At 54.9% G+C, this 23,152-nt stretch overlaps 1 protein-coding gene across 4 annotated transcripts in view; it reads left to right on the top strand.

Moving 5' to 3' along the window:
• The window catches only part of LOC112238626 (signal-induced proliferation-associated 1-like protein 2), a 341,137-nt gene that overhangs the window by 88,537 nt on the left and 229,448 nt on the right, over positions 1-23,152 (top strand). For all 4 annotated transcript variants that reach the window (XM_042305703.1, XM_042305704.1, XM_042305702.1 and 1 more), the window contains exon 6: positions 6,023-6,156. In XM_042305703.1, coding sequence (XP_042161637.1) covers positions 6,023-6,156 — 134 coding nt within the window. The remainder of the gene's footprint in view (positions 1-6,022; positions 6,157-23,152) is intronic.

Below are 23,152 nucleotides of genomic sequence, written 5' to 3'. Positions count from 1 at the left end.
GTAGTTCCTGTTATAATAGTTCTCACCTGTTATACTGGTGTCTGTAGTCTACCTGTTATAATGGTGTCTGTAGTTCTCTACCTGTTATACTGGTGTCTAGTTCCCTGTTATAATGGTGTCTGTAGTTCTCTACCTGTTATAATGGTGTCTGTAGTTCTCTACCTGTTATAATGGTGTCTGTAGTTCTCTACCTGTTATAGTTCCCTTGTTATAATGGTGTCTGTAGTTCTCTACCTGTTATAATGGTGTCTGTTATAGTCTGTAGTTCTCTACCTGTTATAATGGTGTCTGTAGTTCTCTACCTGTTATACTGGTGTCTGTAGTTCTCTACCTGTTATATACTGGTGTCTGTAGTTATAATGGTGTCTGTAGTTCTCTACCTGTTATACTGGTGTCTGTAGTCTACCTGTTATACTGGTGTCTGTAGTTCTCTACCTGTTATAATGGTGTCTGTAGTGTCTCTACCTGTTATACCTGTTATAATGGTGTCTGTAGTTCTCTACCTGTTATACTGGTGTCTGGTGTCTGTAGTTCTCTACCTGTTATAATGGTGTCTGTAGTCCTCTGTTATACTGGTGTCTGTTATAATGGTGTCTGTAGTCTACCTCTACCTGTTATAATGGTGTCTGTAGTTCCTCTGTTATACCTGTGTTACCTGTTATACTGGTGTCTGTAGTCCTCTCTACCTGTTATAATGGTGGTGTCTGTAGTTCTCTACCTGTTATACTGGTGTCTGTAGTCTCTACCTGTTATACTGGTGGTGTCTGTTATAGTAGTCCTCTACCTGTTATACTGGTGTTATACCTGTTATACTGGTGTCTGTAGTCCTCTACCTGTTATAATGGTGTCTGTAGTTCTCTACCTGTTATAATGGTGTCTGTAGTTCTCTACCTGTTATACTGGTGTCTGTAGTCTGTAGTTCTCTACCTGTTATACTGGTGTCTGTAGTTCTCTACCTGTTATACTGGTGTCTGTAGTTCTCTACCTGTTATACTGGTGTCTGTAGTTCTCTACCTGTTATACTGGTGTCTGTTATAATGGTGTCTGTAGTTATACTGGTGTCTGTAGTTCTCTACCTGTTATAATGGTGTCTGTTATAATGGTGTCTGTAGTCCTCTACCTGTTATAATGGTGTCTGTAGTTCTCTACCTGTTATAATGGTGTCTGTAGTTCTCTACCTGTTATACTGGTGTCTGTAGTTCTCTACCTGTTATAATGGTGTCTGTAGTCCTCTACCTGTTATAATGGTGTCTGTAGTCTCTACCTGTTATAATGGTGTCTGTAGTCCTCTACCTGTTATAATGGTGTCTGTAGTTCTCTACCTGTTATAATGGTGTCTGTGGTGTCTGTAGTTCTCTACCTGTTATAATGGTGTCTGTAGTCCTCTACCTGTGTCTGTAGTCTACCTGTTATACTGGTGTCTGTAGTCCTCTACCTGTTATACTGGTGTCTGTAGTCCTCTACCTGTTATAATGGTGTCTGTAGTTCTCTACCTGTTATACTGGTGTCTGTAGTCCTCTACCTGTTATAATGGTGTCTGTAGTTCTCTACCTGTTATAATGGTGTCTGTAGTCCTCTACCTGTTATAATGGTGTCTGTAGTTCTCTACCTGTTATACTGGTGTCTGTAGTCCTCTACCTGTTATAATGGTGTCTGTAGTTCTCTACCTGTTATACTGGTGTCTCCTCTACCTGTTATAATGGTGTCTGTAGTCCTCTACCTGTTATAATGGTGTCTGTAGTTCTCTACCTGTTATACTGGTGTCTGTAGTTCTCTACCTGTTATAATGGTGTCTGTAGTCCTCTACCTGTTATAATGGTGTCTGTAGTCTCTACCCTGGTGTCTGTTATAATGGTGTCTGTAGTCTCTACCTGTTATAACTGGTGTCTGTAGTGTTATACTGGTGTCTGTAGTTCTCTACCTGTTATAATGGTGTCTGTAGTCCTCTACCTGTTATACCTAGTTACCTGTTATAATGGTGGTGTCTGGTAGTCCTCTACCTGTTATACTGGTGTCTGTAGTCTCTACCTGTTATAATGGTGTCTGTAGTTCTCTACCTGTTATAATGGTGTCTGTAGTTCTCTACCTGTTATACCTGGTGTCTGTAGTTCTCTACCTGTTATCCCTGTTACCTGTTAATGGTGTCTGTAGTTCTCTACCTGTTATAATGGTGTCTGTAGTTCTACCTGTTATACCTGTTATAATGGTGTCTGTAGTTCTCTACCTGTTATAATGGTGTCTGTAGTCCTCTACCTGTTATAATGGTGTCTGTAGTTCTCTACCTGTTATAATGGTGTCTGTAGTTCTCTACCTGTTATAATGGTGTCTGTAGTTCTCTACCTGTTATAATGGTGTCTGTACCTACCTGTTATAATGGTGTCTGTAGTTCTCTACCTGTTATAATGGTGTCTGTAGTCCTCTACCTGTTATAATGGTGTCTGTAGTCCTCTACCTGTTATAATGGTGTCTGTAGTACCCCTGTTATAATGGTGTCTACAGGGTCAGTCTACAGGGTCAGTAGATACAGTATGTATAGGGGTCAGGTAACTAGACATCAGGATATATGATAAACAGAGTAACAGCAGCGTATATGATGATCGTATATGAGTGCGTGCGTGTAGAGTCAGTATAAATGTGTGTGCATGTTATGTGTGTTTTAGAGTGCCATTCTGTTAGCTATTTAGCAGTCTTATGGTTTGGGTATAGAAACTTTTCAGAAGCCTGTTGGTATCAGACTTGATGCACCAGTACTGCTAGTTGTGCGGAAGCTGAGAGAACAGTCTATGGCTTGGCTTCATCTCTGTCTTACTGACTTCTCTTTGGCTTTGCCGGGGGTTATGGTCTGTTTTATTACAACACTGCTGTGTGGTGCGCTCATGTTCGACTCCCCCCCCTCTCCTCTGCATGCCATCACTATATTATATCACACCTCTATTGTAAGAGAAGGGAGAGAGAATAAATCACCTGAGAGAGAGTACATCTGAATGTGCATCCTCATTGTTCTCCCAGATATCTAGATAGTACAGCACACTACGCTACCATCCTCATTGTTCTCCCAGATATCTAGATAGTACAGCACACTACGCTACCATCCTCATTGTTCTCCCAGATATCTAGATAGTACAGCACACTATGCTACCATCCTCATTGTTCTCCCAGATATCTAGATAGTACAGCAGACTATGCTACCATCCTCATTATTCTCCCAGATATCTAGATAGTACAGCACACTATGCTACCATCCTCATTATTCTCCCAGATATCTAGATAGTACAGCACACTATGCTACCATCCTCATTATTCTCCCAGATATCTAGATATTACAGCACACCATGCTACCATCCTCATTGTTCTCCCAGATATCTAGATAGTACAGCACACTATGCTACCATCCTCATTATTCTCCCAGATATCTAGATAGTACAGCACACTATGCTACCATCCTCATTATTCTCCCAGATATCTAGATAGTACAGCAGACTATGCTACCATCCTCATTATTCTCCCAGATATCTAGATAGTACAGCAGACTATGCTACCATCCTCATTATTCTCCCAGATATCTAGATAGTACAACAGACTATGCTACCATCCTCATTATTCTCCCAGATATCTAGATTCTAGATATCAGTACACACTATGCTACCATCCTCATTATTCTCCCAGATATCTAGATAGTACAGCAGACTATGCTACCATCCTCATTATTCTCCCAGATATCTAGATAGTACAGCAGACTATGCTACCATCCTCATTATTCTCCCAGATATCTAGATAGTACAGCACACTATGCTACCATCCTCATTATTCTCCCAGATATCTAGATAGTACAGCAGACTATGCTACCATCCTCATTATTCTCCCAGATATCTAGATAGTACTGCAGACTATGCTACCATCCTCATTATTCTCCCAGATATCTAGATAGTACAGCAGACTATGCTACCATCCTCATTATTCTCCCAGATATCTAGATAGTACAGCAGACTATGCTACCATCCTCATTATTCTCCCAGATATCTAGATAGTACAGCAGACTATGCTACCATCCTCATTATTCTCCCAGATATCTAGATAGTACTGCAGACTATGCTACCATCCTCATTATTCTCCCAGATATCTAGATAGTACTGCAGACTACGCTCCCATCCAGTGTTTTGTCCTACTTGAATTGTTTTTTTTTCTGTAAGAATCTAAAGCTGGTAGTTTTATAGTGTATGAACAAAGAAAAGATCACATGGTGAAAGGCTCCACTCTAGAGGCTTTGGTCGCCTTTCCTTCCAGTTCTATGCTGCCAATGACTGGAACGAACTGCAAAATCACTGAAGCTGGAGACTCACATCTCCCTCACTAGCTTTAAGCACCAGCTGTCAGAGCAGCTCATAGATCACTGCACCTGTACATAGCTCATCTGTAAACAGCCCATCTATCTACCTACCTCATCCCCATACTGTATTTATTTATTTATTTCTCTCTACTTGCACATTCATCTTCTGCACATCTACCATTCCAGTGTTTAATTGCTTTATTGTCATTACTTCTTCACAATGGCCTATTTATTGCCTTAACTCCCTTATCTTACCTCATTTGCACTCACTGTATATAGACTTTGTTTCTACTGTATTATTGACTGTATGTTTGTCTACTCCATGTGTAACTCTGTGTTGTTGTATGTATCGAATTGCTATGCTTTATCTTGGCCAGGTCTCAGTTGTAATGAGAACTTGTTCTCAACTAGCCTACCTGGTTAAATAAAGGTGGAAATAAAAATAAAAATAAATGGTCATTACCGTTTAACCCAGTGAACTATTAGCATTTAGACCAGATAGCCATTAGTGTTTATCCCAGATAACCATTAGCGTTTAGCCCAGATAACCATTAGAGCTAATAGCCCAGATAACCATTAGCGTTTAGCCCAGATAACCATTAGAGCTAATAGCCCAGATAACCATTAGTGTTTAGCCCAGATAACCATTAGCGTTTAGCCCAGATAACCATTAGCGTTTAGCCCAGATAACCATTAGCGTTTAGCCCAGATAACCATTAGCGTTTAGCCCAGATAACCATTAGCGTTTAGCCCAGATAATCATGTATTTTTTAGATATTTTTTTTATATTAAACTCTCCCCCAATCCCTTTTCAAATGACAAATATATTTTTTTCAAAGCTTTTCTGCTACATATTAATACATTTTACAAATACATTTTGCATACATGGTACTTTTATATTTTTATATATATAATTGGGCAGTGAACCATTAGCATTTAGCCAAGCTAACCATTACCATCTATACACAATGGAAAGGAATAATTAATTTGATATTCAATGAAAGGCTGCCCATTTTAAAACGACAGGTTTAATAAATAATGCCGACATTAAATGGGGTTCTGTTTTTGGGTTATGGCGGTGGTTTGTGTTACCATCTCTCTCTCTCTCTCTCTCTGTGTGTGTGTGTGTGTTCCTACATTATCATGACCAGAATGTCCTGATAAGTCTATGCTTTATTTTATTTAACTCGGCAAGACAGTTAAGAACAAATTCTTATTTTCAAAGACGGCCTAGGGTTAGGGTTAGGGAAAATAGGATTTTGAATGAGAATACATTTTGACACCCAAAGAAGTCCTGAAAAGTCACACACGAGTGTGTGTATGAGCATAACCCCGTGTGTGTGTGAACATTAGCATTAGCATAACCCTGTGTGTGTGTGTATGAGCATAACCCTGTGTGTGTGTGTATGAGCATAACCCTGTGTGTGTGAACATTAGCATTAGCATAACCCTGTGTGTGTGTGAACATTAGCATAACCCTGTGTGTGTGAACATTAGCATTAGCATAACCCTGCGTGTGTGTGTGAACATTAGCATTAGCATAACCCTGTGTGTGTGTGTGTGTGAACATTAGCATAACCCTGTATGTATGAGCATTAGCATAAGCATCAGTGTGTGTGGCGCTATTTGTCTGGGCATGTAAAAAGTCAGTTTGTCTGATTGTTCATGTCTGCCCTCTCCTCTCCTGTCCTGCAGAACACCAGAACTACTTTGGAGTGGACGAGAACCTGGGTCCAGTAGCAGTCAGCATCAGGAGAGAGAAGCTGGATGAAGGCAAGGAGAAGGAATGGATGCAGTATAACTACCGGGTCACCTTCAGGACCAGTCAGGTAAAAAAACAAAACAGGGGATTGGAGGAAGGGAGGGAGGGAGGAAGAGTTGAGAGAGAGAGATATTTCTATTGAATGGGTGTACCATCACAGCAGCAAAATGTGTGACATGTTGCCACAAGAAATGGGCAACCAGTGAAGAACAAACACAATTGTAAATACAACCCATATTTACATTTATTTATTTTCCCTTTTTTATTTGAACTATTTGTGACCGACCGCCTCGATTCGGTCTTATTATTATTATATTATGTAGCAACATTTTAAATTGTGTTTTTGACATTGGATAGAAGTAGAGACTCAGAGCTAGAAAATTCTATATACTCTACAGTTGAGGAACAATGGAAAGTAATTCTGCTTTGAAAGTTTATAAACCCGTAACCCCACTTTTGTGAAAATGGTCCTTGAATGTTTTGGTACACCTACTAGAGAGCTCTTCTTTGTCGACGCCCATTCAACATCGTTCACACCCTCTTAACCTTTAGCCCCACCCATCTCTTTAAGGATTCACATGTGAGGCCATGTGGTAGACATTCACTATATCAAATAAACACACGCTATATCAAATAAACACACGCTATATCATTTAAACACACACTATATCAAATAAACACACGCTATATCAAATAAACACACACTATATCAAATAAACACACGCTATATCAAAGAAACACACTCTATATCAAAGAAACACACTCTATATCAAATAAACACACGCTATATCAAATAAACACACGCTACATCTAAGTTTATTTGTCACATGCACAGGATACAGAAGGTGTAAATGGTATAGTGATAGTACTGGCATAGTAGCAATATCAAAAACAGAAAGTGTCCAGATAAAAATATTGAATAAATATTAAATGATACCCAGACACATTGATGGAAGTGAAGGAAATGCTATAACCACCTCTCACCCACATTTAGCTAAGTGGATGTGTTACTACTGTCTAGACTTTTTATACCTCCTGGGCCGTATACAGTGTACCTCACTGAGTTCCCTGAATTCCTATTGGACCATGTAGTCATGGCAGATAATATTTTAGTTTTTGGTGACTTTAATATTCGCATGGAAAAGTCCACAGACCAAAAGGCTTTCGGCGTCATCATCGACTCAGTGAGTTTTGTCCAACATGTCTCTGGACCTACTCACTGTCACAGTCATACTCTGGACCTAGTTTTGTCCCATGGAATAAATGTTGTGGATCTTTAATGCTTTTCCTCATAATCCTGGACTATCGGACCACCATTTTATTATGTTTGCAATTGCAACAAATAATCTGCTCAGACCCCAACCAAGGATCATCAAAAGTCATGCTATACATTCTCAGACAACCCAAAGATTCCTTAATGCCCTTCCAGACTCCCTCCACCTATCCAAGGACGTCAGAGGACAAAAATCAGTTAACCACTTAACCGAGGAACTCAATTTAACCTTGTACCCTAGATGCAGTTGCACCCCTAAAAACAAAAAACATTTGTCATAAGAAACTAGCTCCCTGGTATACAGAAAATACCCGAACCAAGCTTCCAGATAATACCCGAGCTCTGAAGCAAGCTTCCAGAAAATACCCGAGCTCTGAAGCAAGCTTCCAGATAATACCCGAGCTCTGAAGCAAGCTTCCAGAAAATACCCGAGCTCTGAAGCAAGCTTCCAGAAAATACCCGAGCTCTGAAGCAAGCTTCCAGAAAATACCCGAGCTCTGAAGCAAGCTTCCAGATAATTGGAAGGGAAATGGCGCCACAACTGGAGGTCTTCGGACTAGCTTGGAAAGACGGTACCGTGCCGTATCGAAGAGCCCTTACTGCTGCTTGATCATCCTATTTTTACAACTTAATTGAGGAAAATAAGAACAATCCAAAATGTATTTTTGATACTTTCGCAAAGCTAACTAAAAAGCAGCATTCCCCAAGAGAGGATGGCTTCCACTTCAGCAGTGATGAATCCATTATCTTCTTAGGTGAAAAGATCATGATCATTAGAAAGCAAATTACGGACTCCTCTTTAAATCTGTGTATTCCTCCAAAGCTCAGTTGTCCTGAGTCTGAACAACTCTGCCAGGACCTAGGATCAATGGAGACACTCAAGTGTTTTAGTACTATATCTCTTAACACAATGATGAAAATAATCATGGCCTCTAAACCTTCAAGCTGCATACTGGGCCCTGTTCCAACTAAACTACTGAAAGAGCTGCTTCCTGTGCTTGGCCCTTCTATGTTGAACATAATAAATGACTCTCTATCCACCGGGTGTTTACCAAACTCACTAAAAGTGGCAGTAATAAAGCCTCTCTTGAAAAAGCCAAACCTTGACCCAGAAAAATATAAAAAACTATCGGCCTATATCGAATCTCCCATTCCTCTCGAAATGTTTTGAAAAAGCTGTTGCTCAGCAACTTACTGCATTCCTAAAGACAAAGTATCCAAATCAGGGAGGCAGGTAGCCTAGTAGTTAGAGCATTGTGGACTAGTAACCTAAAGGTTGCAGGATCGGATCCACGAGCTGACAAGGTAAAAATCTGTCGTTCTGCTCCCCGTTAGGTATTGAAAATATGAATTTGTTCTTGACTGATTTGCCTAGTTAAGTAAAGGTAAAATAAAAATGCTTCAGTCTGGTTTTAGACCCCATCATAGCACTGAGACTGCATTTGTGAATGTGGTAAATTACCTTTTAATGTCATCAGACCGAGGCTCTGCATCTGTCCTCGTGCTCCTAGACCTTAGTGCTGCTTTTGATACCATCGATCACCACATTCTTTTGGAGAGATTGGAAACCCAAATTGGTCCCAAATCTTATCTGTCGGAAATATATCTGTTTGCTAGCAAGCTGACAGTATGCTTTAACTTGAAATAAAAATGACTGTCTGACAACATGAGAAACTTATATTTGGAAAATGTTGCATGGATGAACAGTTCACAGCAGACTGGAACCATTTAACTCCGTTTTGTTTGTAGCTACACCTTGTTTAGCCAGCGTTGTGTCAAGTCACTCCGGTTCACACTGACCGTGGCCTGAGTAGAAAGTAGCCCATCACTTTTTCCTACTGATCTTACACATGCTACATTCAGGACATCAATGTTGCTGAGAAAAGTATCTTTCAAAAACAGTCAGTCAGTTAGTTAGTCAGTAAACCAGTCACCCAGTCAGTCAGCCAGTCAGTCAGTCAGCTAGTCAGTCAGTCAGCCAGCTGGTCAGCCAGTTGGTCAGCCAGTCAGTCAGCCAGTTGGTCAGCCAGTTGGTCAGTCAGCCAGTTGGTCAATCAGCCAGTCAGCCAGTCAGCCAGTCAGTCAGTCAGCCAGTCAGCCAGTTGGTCAGTCAGCCAGCCAGTCAGTCAGCCAGTTGGTCAGCCAGTTGGTCAGCCAGTCAGCCAGTTGGTCAGCCAGTCAGTCAGCCAGTCAGGCAGTTGCTCAGTCAGCCAGCCAGTCAGCCAGTTGGTCAGTCAGCCAGCCAGTCAGTCAGCCAGCCAGTCGGTTAGCCGGTCAGCCAGCCAGTCGGTTAGCCCGTCAGCCTGCAAGTCGGTTAGCCAGTCAGCCAGTTAGTCAGTCAGTTGGTCAGTCATTCAGTCAGCCAGTCATCCAGCCATTCAGCCAGTCAGTCATCCAGTCAGTCAGCCAGTCAGCTAATTAGTTAGTAATCCAGCCAGTCAGCCAGTCAGTGAGCCTGTCAGCCAGTTAGTTAGTCAGTCAGCCAGCCAGCCAGCCAGCCAGCCAGTCAGTCAGTCAGTCAGTCAGTCAGTAGGTCAGCCAGCCAGCCAGTCGGCCAGTCAGCCAGTCAGTCGGCCAGTCAGTCGGCCAGTTGGGCAGTCAGCCAGTCAGCCAGTCAGCCAGTCAGCCAGCCAGCCAGTCAGCCAGTCAGCCAGCCAGCCAGCCAGTCAGTCAGTCAGCCAGTCACACACACAGACAGACTCAGCTGTCAGTGAATGACTCTAGGGGGTCTGCTCTCTGAATAATGAAGGTGAAACAGATGCAGGAGAGGGTTGTATCGGGGGGGGGGTGTCACTGATATTAAATGTCAGTCCTGGTTTGAAGCGTAACCTTTTCTCCATATTTCAACTAAATGGGTCACGCCAGCACTCTTCTCTCGGTCACAGAGACAAGGTTAAATCCCCTGTTCAGTCACTGATGGCAATGGTGTATCTGCACTGCAGTGAACACTCTCCCTCTCTCTCTCTCAAACACACACACACACACACACACACACTACCCTACCACACAATACCCTACTACACCTCACTCTGAAAATATTTTTTACCAGGGATGGAGAGGCTGGAGGGGTGGAGGGATGGAGAGGCTGGAGGGGTGGAGGGATGGAGAGGCTGGAGGGGTGGAGGGATGGAGAGGCTGGAGGAGTGGAGGGATGGAGAGGCTGGAGGGGTGGAGGGATGGAGAGGCTGGAGGGGTGGAGGGATGGAGAGGCTGGAGGGGTGGAAGGATGGAGAGGCTGGAAGGGTGGAGGGATGGAGAGGCTGGAGGGGTGGAGGGATGGAGAGGGTGGAGGGATGGAGAGGCTGGAGGGGTGGAGGGATGGAGAGGGTGGAGGGATGGAGAGGCTGGGGGGTGGAAGGATGGGAGGCTGGAGGGGTGGGAGGGATGGAGAGGCTGGAGGGGTGGAGGGATGGAGAGGCTGGAGGGTGGAGGGTGGAGAGGCTGGAGGGGTGGAGGGATGGAGAGGCTGGAGGGGTGGAGGGATGGAGGGGCTGGAGGGGTGGAGGGATGGAGAGGCTGGAGGGGTGGAGGGATGGAGAGGCTGGAGGGGTGGAGGGATGGAGAGGCTGGAGGGGTGGAGGGATGGAGAGGCTGGAGGGGTGGAGGGATGGAGAGGCTGGAGGGGGTGGAGGGATGGAGAGGCTGGAGGGGTGGAGGGATGGAGAGGCTGGAGGGTGGAGGGATGGAGAGGCTGGAGGGTGGAGGGATGGAGAGGCTGGAGGGGTGGAGGGATGGAGAGGCTGGAGGGGTGGAGGGATGGAGAGGCTGGAGGGTGGAGGGATGGAGAGGCTGGAGAGGGGGTGGAGGGATGGAGAGGCTGGAGGGTGGAGGGATGGAGAGGCTGGAGGGGTGGAGGGATGGAGAGGCTGGAGGGGTGGAGGGATGGAGGCTGGAGGGGTGGAGGGATGGAGAGGCTGGAGGGGTGGAGGGATGGAGAGGCTGGAGGGGTGGAGGGATGGAGAGGCTGGAGGGGTGGAGGGATGGAGAGGCTGGAGGGGTGGAGGGATGGAGAGGCTGGAGGGGTGGAGGGATGGAGAGGCTGGAGGGGTGGAGGGATGGAGAGGCTGGAGGGGTGGAGGGATGGAGAGGCTGGAGGGGTGGAGGGATGGAGAGGCTGGAGGGGTGGAGGGATGGAGAGGCTGGAGGGGTGGAGGGATGGAGAGGCTGGAGGGGTGGAGGGATGGAGAGGCTGGAGGGTGGAGGGATGGAGAGGCTGGAGGGTGGAGGGATGGAGGGAGGGGTGGAGGGATGGAGAGGCTGGAGGGTGGAGGGATGGAGAGGCTGGAGGGTGGAGAGGATGGAGGGTGGAGGGATGGAGAGGCTGGAGGGGTGGGGGATGGAGAGGCTGGAGGGGTGGAGGGATGGAGGCTGGGGGTGGAGGGATGGAGAGGCTGGAGGGGTGGAGGGTGGAGGGATGGAGAGAGGCTGGAGGGGTGGAGGGATGGAGAGGCTGGAGGGGTGGAGGGATGGAGAGGCTGGAGGGGTGGAGGGATGGAGAGGCTGGAGGGGTGGAGGGATGGAGAGGCTGGAGGGGTGGAGGGATGGAGAGGCTGGAGGGGTGGAAGGATGGAGAGGCTGGAGGGGTGGAGGGATGGAGAGGCTGGAGGGGTGGAGGGATGGAGAGGCTGGAGGGGTGGAGGGATGGAGAGGCTGGAGGGGTGGAGGGATGGAGAGGCTGGAGGGGTGGAGGGATGGAGAGGCTGGAGGGGTGGAGGGATGGAGAGGCTGGAGGGGTGGAGGGATGGAGAGGCTGGAGGGGTGGAGGGATGGAGAGGCTGGAGGGGTGGAGGGATGGAGAGGCTGGAGGGGTGGAGGGATGGAGAGGCTGGAGGGGTGGAGGGATGGAGAGGCTGGAGGGGGGGTGGAGGGATGGAGAGGCTGGAGGGATGGAGGGATGGAGAGGCTGGAGGCTGGGGGTGGAGGGATGGAGAGCTGGAGGGGTGGAGGGATGGAGAGGCTGGAGGGGTGGAGGGATGGAGAGGCTGGAGGGGTGGAGGGATGGAGAGGCTGGAGGGGTGGAGGGATGGAGAGGCTGGAGGGGTGGAGGGATGGAGAGGCTGGAGGGGGGGTGGAGGGATGGAGAGGCTGGAGGGGTGGAGGGATGGAGAGGCTGGAGGGGTGGAGGGATGGAGAGGCTGGAGGGGTGGAGGGATGGAGAGGCTGGAGGGTGGAGGGATGGGAGGCTGGAGGGGTGGAGGGATGGAGAGGCTGGAGGGGTGGAGGGATGGGAGGCTGGGGGTGGAGGGATGGAGAGGCTGGAGATGGGGTGGAGGGATGGAGAGGCTGGAGGGGTGGAGGATGGGAGGCTGGAAGGGTGGAGGGATGGAGAGGCTGGAGGGGTGGAGGGATGGAGAGGCTGGAGGGGTGGAGGGATGGAGGCTGGAGGGGTGGAGGGATGGAGAGGCTGGAGGGGTGGAGGGATGGAGAGGCTGGAGGGGTGGAGGGATGGAGAGGCTGGGAGGGTGGAGGGATGGAGAGGCTGGAGGGGTGGAGGGATGGAGAGGCTGGAGGGGTGGAGGGATGGAGAGGCTGGAGGGGTGGAGGGATGGAGAGGCTGGAGGGGTGGAGGGATGGAGAGGCTGGGGGGTGGAGGGATGGAGAGGCTGGAGGGTGGGGATGGGAGGCTGGAGGGTGGAGAGGCTGGGGTGGAGGGATGGAGAGGCTGGAGGGATGGAGAGGCTGGAGGGGTGGAGGGATGGAGGCTGGAGGGGTGGAGGGATGGAGAGGCTGGAGGAGGCTGGAGGGGTGGAGGGATGGAGAGGCTGGAGGGTGGAGGGATGGAGAGGCTGGAGGGGTGGAGGGATGGAGAGGCTGGGGGTGGAAGGATGGAGAGGCTGGAGGGGTGGAGGGATGGAGGCTGGAGGGTGGAGGGATGGGAGGCTGGAGGGTGGACGATGGAGAGGGATGGTGGAGGCTGGAGGGTGGAGGATGGAGAGGCTGGAGGGTGGAGGGATGGAGAGGCTGGAGGGGTGGAGGGATGGAGAGGCTGGAGGGGGAGGGACGGAGAGGCTGGAGGGTGGAGGGAGGTGGAGGTGGAAGGATGGAGAGGCTAGGAGGGGTGGAGGGATGGAGGTGGAGGTGGAGGGATGGAGGCTGGAGGGGTGGAGGGATGAGAGGCTGAGGGGGTGGAAGGATGGGAGGCTGGAGGGGTGGAGGGATGGAGAGGCTGGAGGGGTGGAGGATGGAGAGGCTGGAGGGTGGAGGGATGGAGAGGCTGGAGGGTGGAGGGATGGAGAGGCTGGAGGGTGGAAGGATGAGAGGCTGGAGGGGTGGAAGGATGGAGAGGCTGGAGGGTGGAGGATGGAAGGCTGGGAGGGGTGGAGGGATGGAGAGGCTGGAGGGTGGAGGATGGAGAGGCTGGAGGGTGGAAGGATGGAGAGGCTGGAGGGGTGGAGGGATGGAGAGGCTGGAGGGTGGAGGGATGGAGAGGCTGGAGGGTGGAAAACTGGAGAGGCTGGAGGATGGAGGATGAGAGGCTGGAGGGGTGGAGGGATGGAGAGGCTGGAGGGTGGAAGGATGGAGAGGCTGGAGGTGGAGGGATGGAGAGGCTGGAGGGTGGAGGATGGAGAGGCTGGAGGGGTGGAAGGATGGAGAGGCTGGAGGGTGGGGCTGGGAGGAGGGATGGAGAGGCTGGAGGGTGGAGGATGGAGAGGCTGGAAGGGTGGAGGGATGGAGAGGCTGGAGGGTGGAGGGATGGAGAGGCTGGAAGGGTGGAGGGATGGAGAGGCTGGAAAAGGGGTGGAGGGATGGAGAGGCTGGAGGGGTGGAGGGATGGAGAGGCTGGAGGGGGTGGAAGGATGGAGAGGCTGGAGGGGTGGAGGGGATGGAGAGGCTGGAGGGTGGAGGGATGGAGAGGCTGGGAGGGGTGGAAGGATGGAGAGGCTGAAGGGTGGAGGACGGAGAGGCTGGAGGGGTGGATGGACGAGAGGCTGGAGGGTGGAAGATGGAGAGGCTGGAGGGTGGACTGGATGGAGAGGCTGGAGGGTGGAGGATGGAGAGGCTGGAAGGGGTGGAGGATGGAGAGGCTGGAGGGGTGGAGGGATGGAGAGGCTGGAGGGTGGAAGGGATGGAGAGGCTGGAGGGGTGGAGGGATGGAGAGGCTGGAGGTGGAGGGATGGAGAGGCTGGAGGGGTGGAGGATGGAGAGGCTGGAAGGGTGGAGGGATGGAGAGGCTGGAGGGGTGGAGGGATGGAGAGGCTGGAGGTGGAGGGATGGAGAGGCTGGAAGGGGTGGAGGATGGAGAGGCTGGAAGGGTGGAGGGATGGAGAGGCTGGAAGGGTGGAAGGATGGAGAGGGTGGAGGGATGGAGGATGGAGAGGCTGGAAGGGTGGAGGACGGAGGCCGGAGAGGCTGGAAGGGTGGAAGGATGGAGAGGCTGGAGGGTGGAGGGATGGAGGCTGAGGTGGAGGATGGAGAGGCTGGAAGGGTGGAGGATGGAGAGGCTGGTGGTGGAGGATGGAGAGGCTGGAAGGGTGGAGGATGGAGAGGCTGGAGGGGTGGAAGGATGGAGGGTGGAGGGATGGAGGGATGGAGAGGCTGGAGGGGTGGAAGGATGGAGAGGCTGGAGGGGTGGAGGATGGAGAGGCTGGAGGAGACGGAGGCTGGAGGGGTGGAGGATGGAGAGGCTGGAGGGTGGATGGACTGGAGAGGTGGAGGGATGGAGAGGCTGGAGATAGGGTGGAAGGATGGAGAGGCTGGAGGGGTGGAGGGATGGAGAGGCTGGAGGGTGGAGGGATGGAGGCTGGAGGGTGGAGGGATGGAGAGGCTGGAGGGTGGAGGCTGGAGGGGTGGAGGGATGGAGAGGCTGGAAGGGTGGAGGGATGGGAGGCTGGAAGGGTGGAGGGATGGAGATGCTGGAGGGGGTGGAAGGATGGAGGGTGGAGGGATGGAGAGGCTGGAAGGGTGGAGGGATGGAGAGGCTGTAGGGTGGAGGATGGAGATGCTGGAGGGTGGAAGGATGGAGGGTGGAGGGATGGAGAGGCTTGGAGGAATGGAGGATGGAGAGGCTGGAGGGTGGAAGGATGGAGAGGCTGGAGGGGTGGAGGGATGGAGAGGCTGGAGGGGTGGAGGGATGGAGAGGGTGGAGGGATGGAGAGGCTGGAGGGGTGGAAGGATGGAGACGCTGGAGGGTGGAGGGACGAGAGGCTGGAGGGGTGGAAGGATGGATAGGCTGGAGGGGTGGAGGGATGGAGAGGCTGGAAGGGTGGAGGGATGGAGAGGCTGGAGGGGTGGAGGGATGGAGAGGCTGGAGGGTGGAGGATGGAGAGGCTGGAAGAGTGGAGGGATGGAGAGGCTGGAGGGGTGGAGGGATGGAGAGGCTGGAGGGGTGGAGCGGCGGAGGCTGGAGGTGTGGAGGGATGGAGAGGCTGAGGGGTGGAGGGATGGAGAGGCTGGAGGGGTGGAGGGATGGAGAGGCTGGAGGGGTGGAGGGATGGAGAGGCTGGAGGAGGAGGATGGAGAGGCTGGAGGGGTGGGAGGCTGGAGGGGTGGAGGATGAGAGAGGCTGGAGGTGGAGGGATGGAGAGGCGGGAAGGGTGGGAGGATGGAGAGGCTGGAGGGTGGAGGGATGGAGAGGCTGGAAGGGTGAGGGATGGAGAGGCTGGAGGGGTGGAGGGATGGAGAGGCTGGAGGGGTGGAAGGATGGAGGGGTGGAGGGATGGAGAGGCTGGAGGGGTGGAGGGATGGAGAGGCTGGAGGGGGTGGAAGGATGGGAGGCTGAGGGGTGGAGGGATGGAGAGGCTGGAGGGGTGAGGATGGATGAGAGGCTGGAGGGGTGGAGGGATGGAGATGGAGGCTGGAGGCTGGGGTGGAGGGATGGGAGGCTGGAGGGTGGAGGGATGGAGAGGCTGGAGGGTGGAAGGATGGAGAGGCTGGAGGGTGGAGAGGCTGGAGGGTGGAGGGATGGAGAGGCTGGAGGGTGGAGGGATGGGAGGCTGGAAGGTGGAGGGATGGAGAGGCTGGAGGGGGGAGGATGGAGAGGCTGGAAGGGTGGAGGGATGAGAGGCTGTAGGGTGGAGGGATGGAGATGCTGGGGTGGAAGGATGGAGGGATGGAGAGGCTTGAGGGATGGAGAGGCTGGAGGGGTGGAAGGATGGACTGGAGGGGTGGAGGATGGGAGGTGGATGGAGAGGCTGGAGGGGTGGAGGGATGGAGAGGCTGGAGGGTGGAGGGAGGGATGGGAGGGTGGAAGGTGGAGGGATGGAGGGATGCTGGAGGGTGGATGGAGGCTGGAGGGTGGAGGGATGGAGAGGCTGGAGGGTGGAGGGATGGAGAGGCTGGAGGGGTGGAGGATGGAGAGGCTGGAGGGGTGGAGGGATGGAGAGGCTGGAGGGTGGAAGGATGGAGAGGCTGGAGGGGTGGAGGGATGGAGAAAACTGGAGGGGTGGAAGGATGGAGAGGCTGGAGGGTGGAGGATGGAGAGGCTGGAAGGGTGGAGGGATGGAGAGGCTGGGGGTGGAGGGATGGAGAGGCTGGAGGGGTGGAGGGATGGAGAGGCTGGAAGAGTGGAGGGATGGAGAGGCTGGAGGGTGGAGGGATGGAGAGGCTGGGAGGGGTGGAGGGATGGAGAGGCTGGTTGGCTGGAGGGATGGAGCTGGAGGGGTGGAGGGATAGAGAGGCTGGAAGGGTGGAGGATGGAGAGGCTGAGGGTGGAGGGATGGAGAGGCTGGAGGGTGGAGGGATGGAGAGGCTGGAGGGGTGGAATGAGAGGTGGAGGGGTGGAGGATGGAGAGGCTGGAGGTGAAGGACGGGAGGCTGGAGGGGTGGAGGGATGGAGAGGCTGGAGGGGTTGGAGAGGGAGGGTGGAGAGGCTGGAGGGGTGGAGGGATGAGGCTGGGGTGGAGGATGGAGAGGCTGGAAGGGTGGAGGGATGGAGAGGTTGGAGGGTGGAGGGATGGAGAGGCTGAAGGGTGGAGGATGGAGAGGCTGGAGGGGTGGAGGGATGGAGATGGAGGGTAGAAGGGTGGAGGGTGGATGGATGGAGGCTGGAGGGTGGAGGGATGGAGGCTGGAGGGGTGGAAGGGAGGCTGGAGGGTGGCTGGGATGGAGAGGCTGGAGGGGTGGAGGATGAGAGGCTGGAGGGTGGAGGGATGGACCGAGGCGAAGGGGTGGAAGGATGGAGATGGGACTGGAGGATGGAGGTGATGGAGAGGTTGGAGGGGTGGAGGATGAGAGGCTGGAGGGGTGGAAGGATGGAGAGGCTGGAGGCAGGACGGATGAGAGGCTGGAAGGGTGGAGGGATGGAGAGGCTGAGGGGTGGAGGATGGAGAGGCTGGAGGGGTGGAGGATGGAGAGGCTGGAAGAGTGGAGGATGGAGAGGCTGGAAGGGTGGAGGACGGAGAGGCTGGTGGGTGGAGGGATGGAGAGGCTGGAGGTGGAGGATAGAGAGGCTGGAAGGGTGGGAGGGATGGAGAGGCTGGAGGGTGGAGGGATGGAGAGGCTGGAGGGGTGGACGATGGAGAGGCTGGAGGTGGAGGTGTGGAGGCTGGAGGGTGGAGGGATGGAGAGGCTGGAGGGGTGGAAGGATGGAGGGGGTGGAGGATGGAGAGGCTGGAGGGGTGGATGGATGGGAGAGGCTGGAGGGTGAAGGATGGAGAGGCTGGAGGGGTGGGAGGGATGGAGAGGCTGGAGGGGTGGAGGGATGAGGCTGGAGGGGTGGAGGATGGAGAGGCTGGAGGGGTGGAGGGATGGGAGAGGCTGGAGGGGTGGAAGGATGGAGAGGCTGGAGGATGGAGGATGGAGAGGTTGAGGGTGGAGGGATGGAGACTGGAGGGGTGGAGGGATGGAAACTGGAGGATGGAGGGATGGAGAGGCTGGAGGATGGAGGGATGAGAGGCTGGAGGGTGGAGGGATGGAGAGGCTGGAGGAGTGGAGGATGGAGAAAACTGGAGGGTGGAAGGATGGAGGCTGGAGGTGGAGGATGGAAGAATGGAGGGGTGGAAGGATGGAGAGGCTGGAGGGGTGGAGGGATGGAGAACTGGAAAGAAGGGTGGAGGATGGAGAGGCTGGAAGGTGGAAGGATGGAGGTGGAGGGATGGAGGAGGCTGGAGGGTGGAGGATGGAGAGGCTGGAGAGGATGGAGAGATGGAGGACGGAGAGGCTGAGGGTGGAGGGATGGAGAGGCTGGAGGTGGAGGATGGAGAGGCTGGAGGGGTGGAAGGATGGAGAGGCTGGAGGGTGGAGGGATGGAGAGGCTGGAGGGGTGGAGGATGGAGAGGCTGGAAGGGTGGAGGATGGAGAGGCTGGAGGGGTGGAAGGATGGAGAGGCTGGTTGGGTGGAGGGATGGAGAGGCTGGAGGGGTGGAGGATAGAGAGGGTGGAGGATGGAGAGGCCGGAGGCAGAGGGATGGAGAGGGGCACAGAGGGGTGGAGGGATGGGAGGCTGGAAGGGTGGAGGGATGGAGGCTGGAGGGGTGGAGGGATGGAGAGGCTGGAAGGGTGGAGGGATGGAGAGGCTGGAGGGGTGGAGGGATGAGAGGCTGGAGGATGGAGAGGCTGGAGGGGTGGAGGATGGAGAGGCTGGAAGGGTGGAGGGATGGGAGAGGCTGGAGGGGTGGAGGATCTAGAGGCTGGAGGGTGGAGGATGGAGAGGCTGGAGGGGTGGAAGGATGGAGAGGCTGGAGGGGTGGAGGGATGGAGAGGCTGGAGGGTGGAGGATGGAGAGGCTGGAGGGGTGGAGGGATGGAGAGGCTGGAGGGGTGGAGGATGGAGAGGCTGGAAGGTGGAGGGATGGAGAGGCTGGAGGGATGGAGGGATGGAGAGGCTGGAGGATGGGAGGCTGGAGGGGTGGAGGACGGAGAGGCTGGAGGGTGAGGGGATGGAGGATGACTGGAAGGGGTGGAGGGATGGGAGAGGCTGGAGGGTGGAGGGATGGAGACTGGAAGGGTGGAGGGATTGAGGGAGGATGGAGGCTTGGAGGGTGGAGGGATGAGGTGGAGGGGTGGAGGGATGGAGAGGCTGGAGGGGTGGAGGATGGAGAGAGGCTGGAGGTGGAGGATGGAGAGGCTGGAGGGGTGGAGGGATGGAAGGCTGGAGGGGTGGAGGGATCTAGAGGCTGGAGGGTGGAGGGATGGAGAGGATGGAGGGGTGGAAGGATGGAGAGGCTGGAGGGTGGAGGATGGAGAGCCTGGAGGGGTGGATGGATGGAGAAAATGGAGGGTGGAGGATGGAGAGGCTGGAGGTGAAGGACGGAGAGGCTGGAGGGTGGAGGGATGGAGAGGCTGGAGGGTGGAGGGATGGAGAGGCTGGAGGGGTGGAGTGGATGGAGAGGCTGGAGGGGTGGGAGGGATGGAGGCTGGAGGGGTGGAGGATGGAGACTGGAAGGGGGAGGGATGGAGAGGCTGGAGGGATGGAGAGGCTGGAGGTGGAGGATGGAGAGGCTGGAGGGATGGAGGGATGGAGAGGCTCGGGGCGGAGGATGGAGAGGCTGGAAGGGTGGAGGGATGGGAGAGGCTGGAGGTGGAGGGATGGAGGCTGAAGGTGGAGGATGGAGGGGTGGAGGATGGAGAGGTTGAAGGTGGAGGACGAGAGGCTGGAGGGGTGGAGGATGGAGAGGCCGGAGGGGTGGATGGATGGAGGCTGGAGGGTGGAGGATGGAGAGGCTGGGGGTGGAGGGACGGAGAGTGGAGGTGGAGGGATTCAGGAGGCTGGAGGGGTGGAGGGATGGAGAGGATGGAGGGGTGGAAGGATGGAGAGGCTGAGGGGTGGAGGGATGGGAGAGCCTGGAGGGGTGGATGGATGGAGAGGCTGGAGGGGTGGAGGGATGGAGAGGCTGGAGGGGTGGAAGGATGAGAGGCTGGAGGGTGGAGGGATGGAGAGGCTGGAGGGGTGGAGGGATGGAGAGGCTGGAGGGGTGGAGAGGCTGGAGGGGTGGAGAGGTTGAGGGGTGGAGGATGGAGAGCCTGGAGGTGGAGGGGATGGAGAAACTGGAGAGGCTGGAGGCTGGAGGGGTGGAGGGATGGAGAAACTGGTTGGGTGGAGGATAGAGAGGGTGGAGGGATGGAGAGGCTGAGGGTAGAGGATGGAGAGGCTAGGAGGGTGGAGGGATGGAGAGGCTGGAAGGGGAGGGATGGAGGTGGAGGGATGGAGGGATGGAGGTGGATGGATGGAGAGGCGGAAGGGTGGAGGGATGGAGACAACGGAGGGGTGGAGGGACGGAGACGCTGGAGGGTGGAAGGATGGAGGACGGAGAGGCTGGAGGTGGGAGGATGGAGGCTCGAGGGGTGGAAGGATGGGCTGGGAGGGTGGAGGATGAGGAGGCTGGAGGGCTTGAGGGATGGAGAGGCTGGAGGGGTGGAAGGATGGAGGCTGGAGGGTGGAGGGCTGGAAGGGTGGAGGGATGGAGAGGCTGGAAGGTGGAGGGATGGAGAGGCTGGAGGGTGGAGGGATGGAGAGGCTGAGGGTGGAACGATGGAGAGGCTGGAGGGGTGGAAGGATGGAGAGGCTGGAGGGGTGGAGGATGGAGAGGCTGGAGGGTTGGGAGGATGGAGAGGCTGGAGGGGTGGAAGGATGGAGAGGCTGGAGGGTGGAGGGATGGAGAGGCTGGAGGTGGAGAGATGAGGCTGAGGGGTGGAAGGATGGAGAGGCTGGAGGGTGGAGGGATGGAGAGGCTGGAGGGTGGAGGGATGGAGGATGGAGGGGTGGAAGGATGGAGAGGCTGGAAGGGTGGAGGGACGGAGAGGCTGGAAGGGTGGATGGGATGGAGAGGCTGAGGGTGGAAGGATGGAGGGGTGGAGGGATGGAGAGGCTGGAGGGGTGAGAGGAGTGGAGGGATGGAGAGGCTGGAGGGGTGGAGGATAGAGAGGCTGGAGGGGTGGAGGGATGGAGAGACTGGAGGGTGGAGGGATGGAGAGGCTGGAGGGTGGAGGGATGGAGAGGCTGGAGGGTGGAGGGATGGAGAGGCTGGAGGGGTGGAAGGATGGAGGCCGGAGGTGGGAGGGATGGAGAGGCTGGAGGGGTGGAGGATGGAGAGGCTGGAGGGGTGGAGAGGCTGGAGGGGTGGAGGGATGGAGAGGCTGGAAGGGCGGAGGGACGGGAGGCTGGAGGGTGGGAGGATGGAGAGGCCGAGGGGCAGAGGGATGGAGAGGCTGGAAGAGTGGAGGATGGAGAGGCTGGAGGGGTGGAGGGATGAGAGGCTGGAAGGGTGGAGGGATGGAGAGGCTGGAGGGTTGAGGATGGAGAGGCTGGCTGGGTGGAGGGATGGAGAGGCTGAGGGGTGGAGGGATAGAGAGGCTGGAAGGTGGAGGGATGGAGAGGCTGGAGGGGTGGAGGATGGAGAGGCTGGAGGGGTGGAGGGATGGAGAGGCTGAGGATGGGAGGGGATGGAGAGGCTGGAAGGGTGAGGATGGAGAGGCTGGAAGGGTGGAGGGATGGAGAGGCTGGAAGGGTGGAGGGATGGAGAGGCTGGAGGGGTGGAGGGATGGAGAGGCTGGAGGATGGAGGGATGGAGAGGCTGGAAGGGTGGAGGATGGAGAGGCGAAGGGTGGAGGATGGAGAGGCTGGAGGGGTGGAGGGACGGAGGCTGGAGGGTGGAGGGATGGAGGCTGGAGGGGTGGAGGGATGGGAGGCTGAAGGGTGGAGGGATGGAGAGGCTGGAGGATGGAGAGGCTGGAGGGGTGAGGATGGAGAGGCTGGAGGGGTGGGAGGGATGGAGGCTGGAGGGGTGGAAGACGGAGAGGCTGAGGTGGTGGGATGGAGAGGCTAGAGGGGTGGGAGGGATGGAGAGGCCGAAGGCTGGAGGATGGAGAGGCTGGAAGGGTGGAGGGATGGAGAGGCTGGAGGGTGGAGGGATGGAGATTCTGAGGGTGGAAGGATGGAGGGGTGGAGTGGATGGAGAGGCTGGAGGGGTGGAGGGATGGAGAGGCTGGAGGGGTTGAACGATGGGAGGCTGGAGGGGTGGAAGGATGGAGAGGCTGGAGGGTGGAGGGATGGAGAGGCTGGAGGGGTGGAGGGATGGAGATGCTGGAGGGTGGAAGGATGGAGGGGTGGAAGGATGGAGAGGCTGAGGGTGGAGGGATGGAGAGGCTGGAAGTGGGTGGAGGGATGGAGTGGCTGGAGGGTGGAGGGATGGAGATGCTGGAGGGTGGAACATGGAGGGTGGAAGGATGGAGAGGCTGGAGGGGTGGAGGATGGAGAGGCTGGAGGGTTGGGAGGGATGGAGAGGCTGGAGGGGTGGAAGGACGGAGAGGCTGGAGGGGTGAGGGACGGAGAGGCTGGAAGGGGTGGAGGGATGGAGGCTGGAGGGGTGGAGGGATGGAGAGGCTGGAGGGGTGGAGGATGGAGAGGATGGAGGTGAAGGATGGAGGGCTGGAGGGGTGGAGGATGGAGAGGCTGGAAGGGTGGAGGATGGAGAGGCTGGAGGGGTGGAAGGATGGAGGGGTGGAGTGACGGAGAGGCTGGAGGTGGAGAGGAGTGGAGGATGGAGAGGCTGGAGGGGTGGAGGGACAGAGAGGCTGGAGGGGTGGAGGGATGGAGAGACTGGAGGGTGGAGGGATGGAGAGGCTGGAGGGGTGGAGGATGAGAGGCTGGAGGGTGGAGGGATGGAGAGGCTGGAGGGGTGGAAGGATGGAGAGGCTGGAGGGTGGAGGGATGGAGAGGCTGGAGGGGTGGAGGATGGAGGCTGGAGGGGTGGAGAGGCTGGAGGGTGGAGGGATGGAGAGGCTGGAAGGGCGGAGGGACGGAGAGGCTGGAGGTGGAGGATGGAGAGGCTGAGGGTGGAGGGATGGAGAGGCTGGAGGGGTGGAGAGGCTGGAGGGTGGAGGGATGGAGATGCTGGAGGGGTGGAAGGATGGAG

The sequence above is a fragment of the Oncorhynchus tshawytscha genome, linkage group LG24, assembly GCF_018296145.1.
Source record: "Oncorhynchus tshawytscha isolate Ot180627B linkage group LG24, Otsh_v2.0, whole genome shotgun sequence".
In the NCBI taxonomy this organism is placed as follows: Eukaryota; Metazoa; Chordata; class Actinopteri; order Salmoniformes; family Salmonidae; genus Oncorhynchus; species Oncorhynchus tshawytscha.
This window is presented reverse-complemented; position numbering and strand designations above follow the sequence as displayed.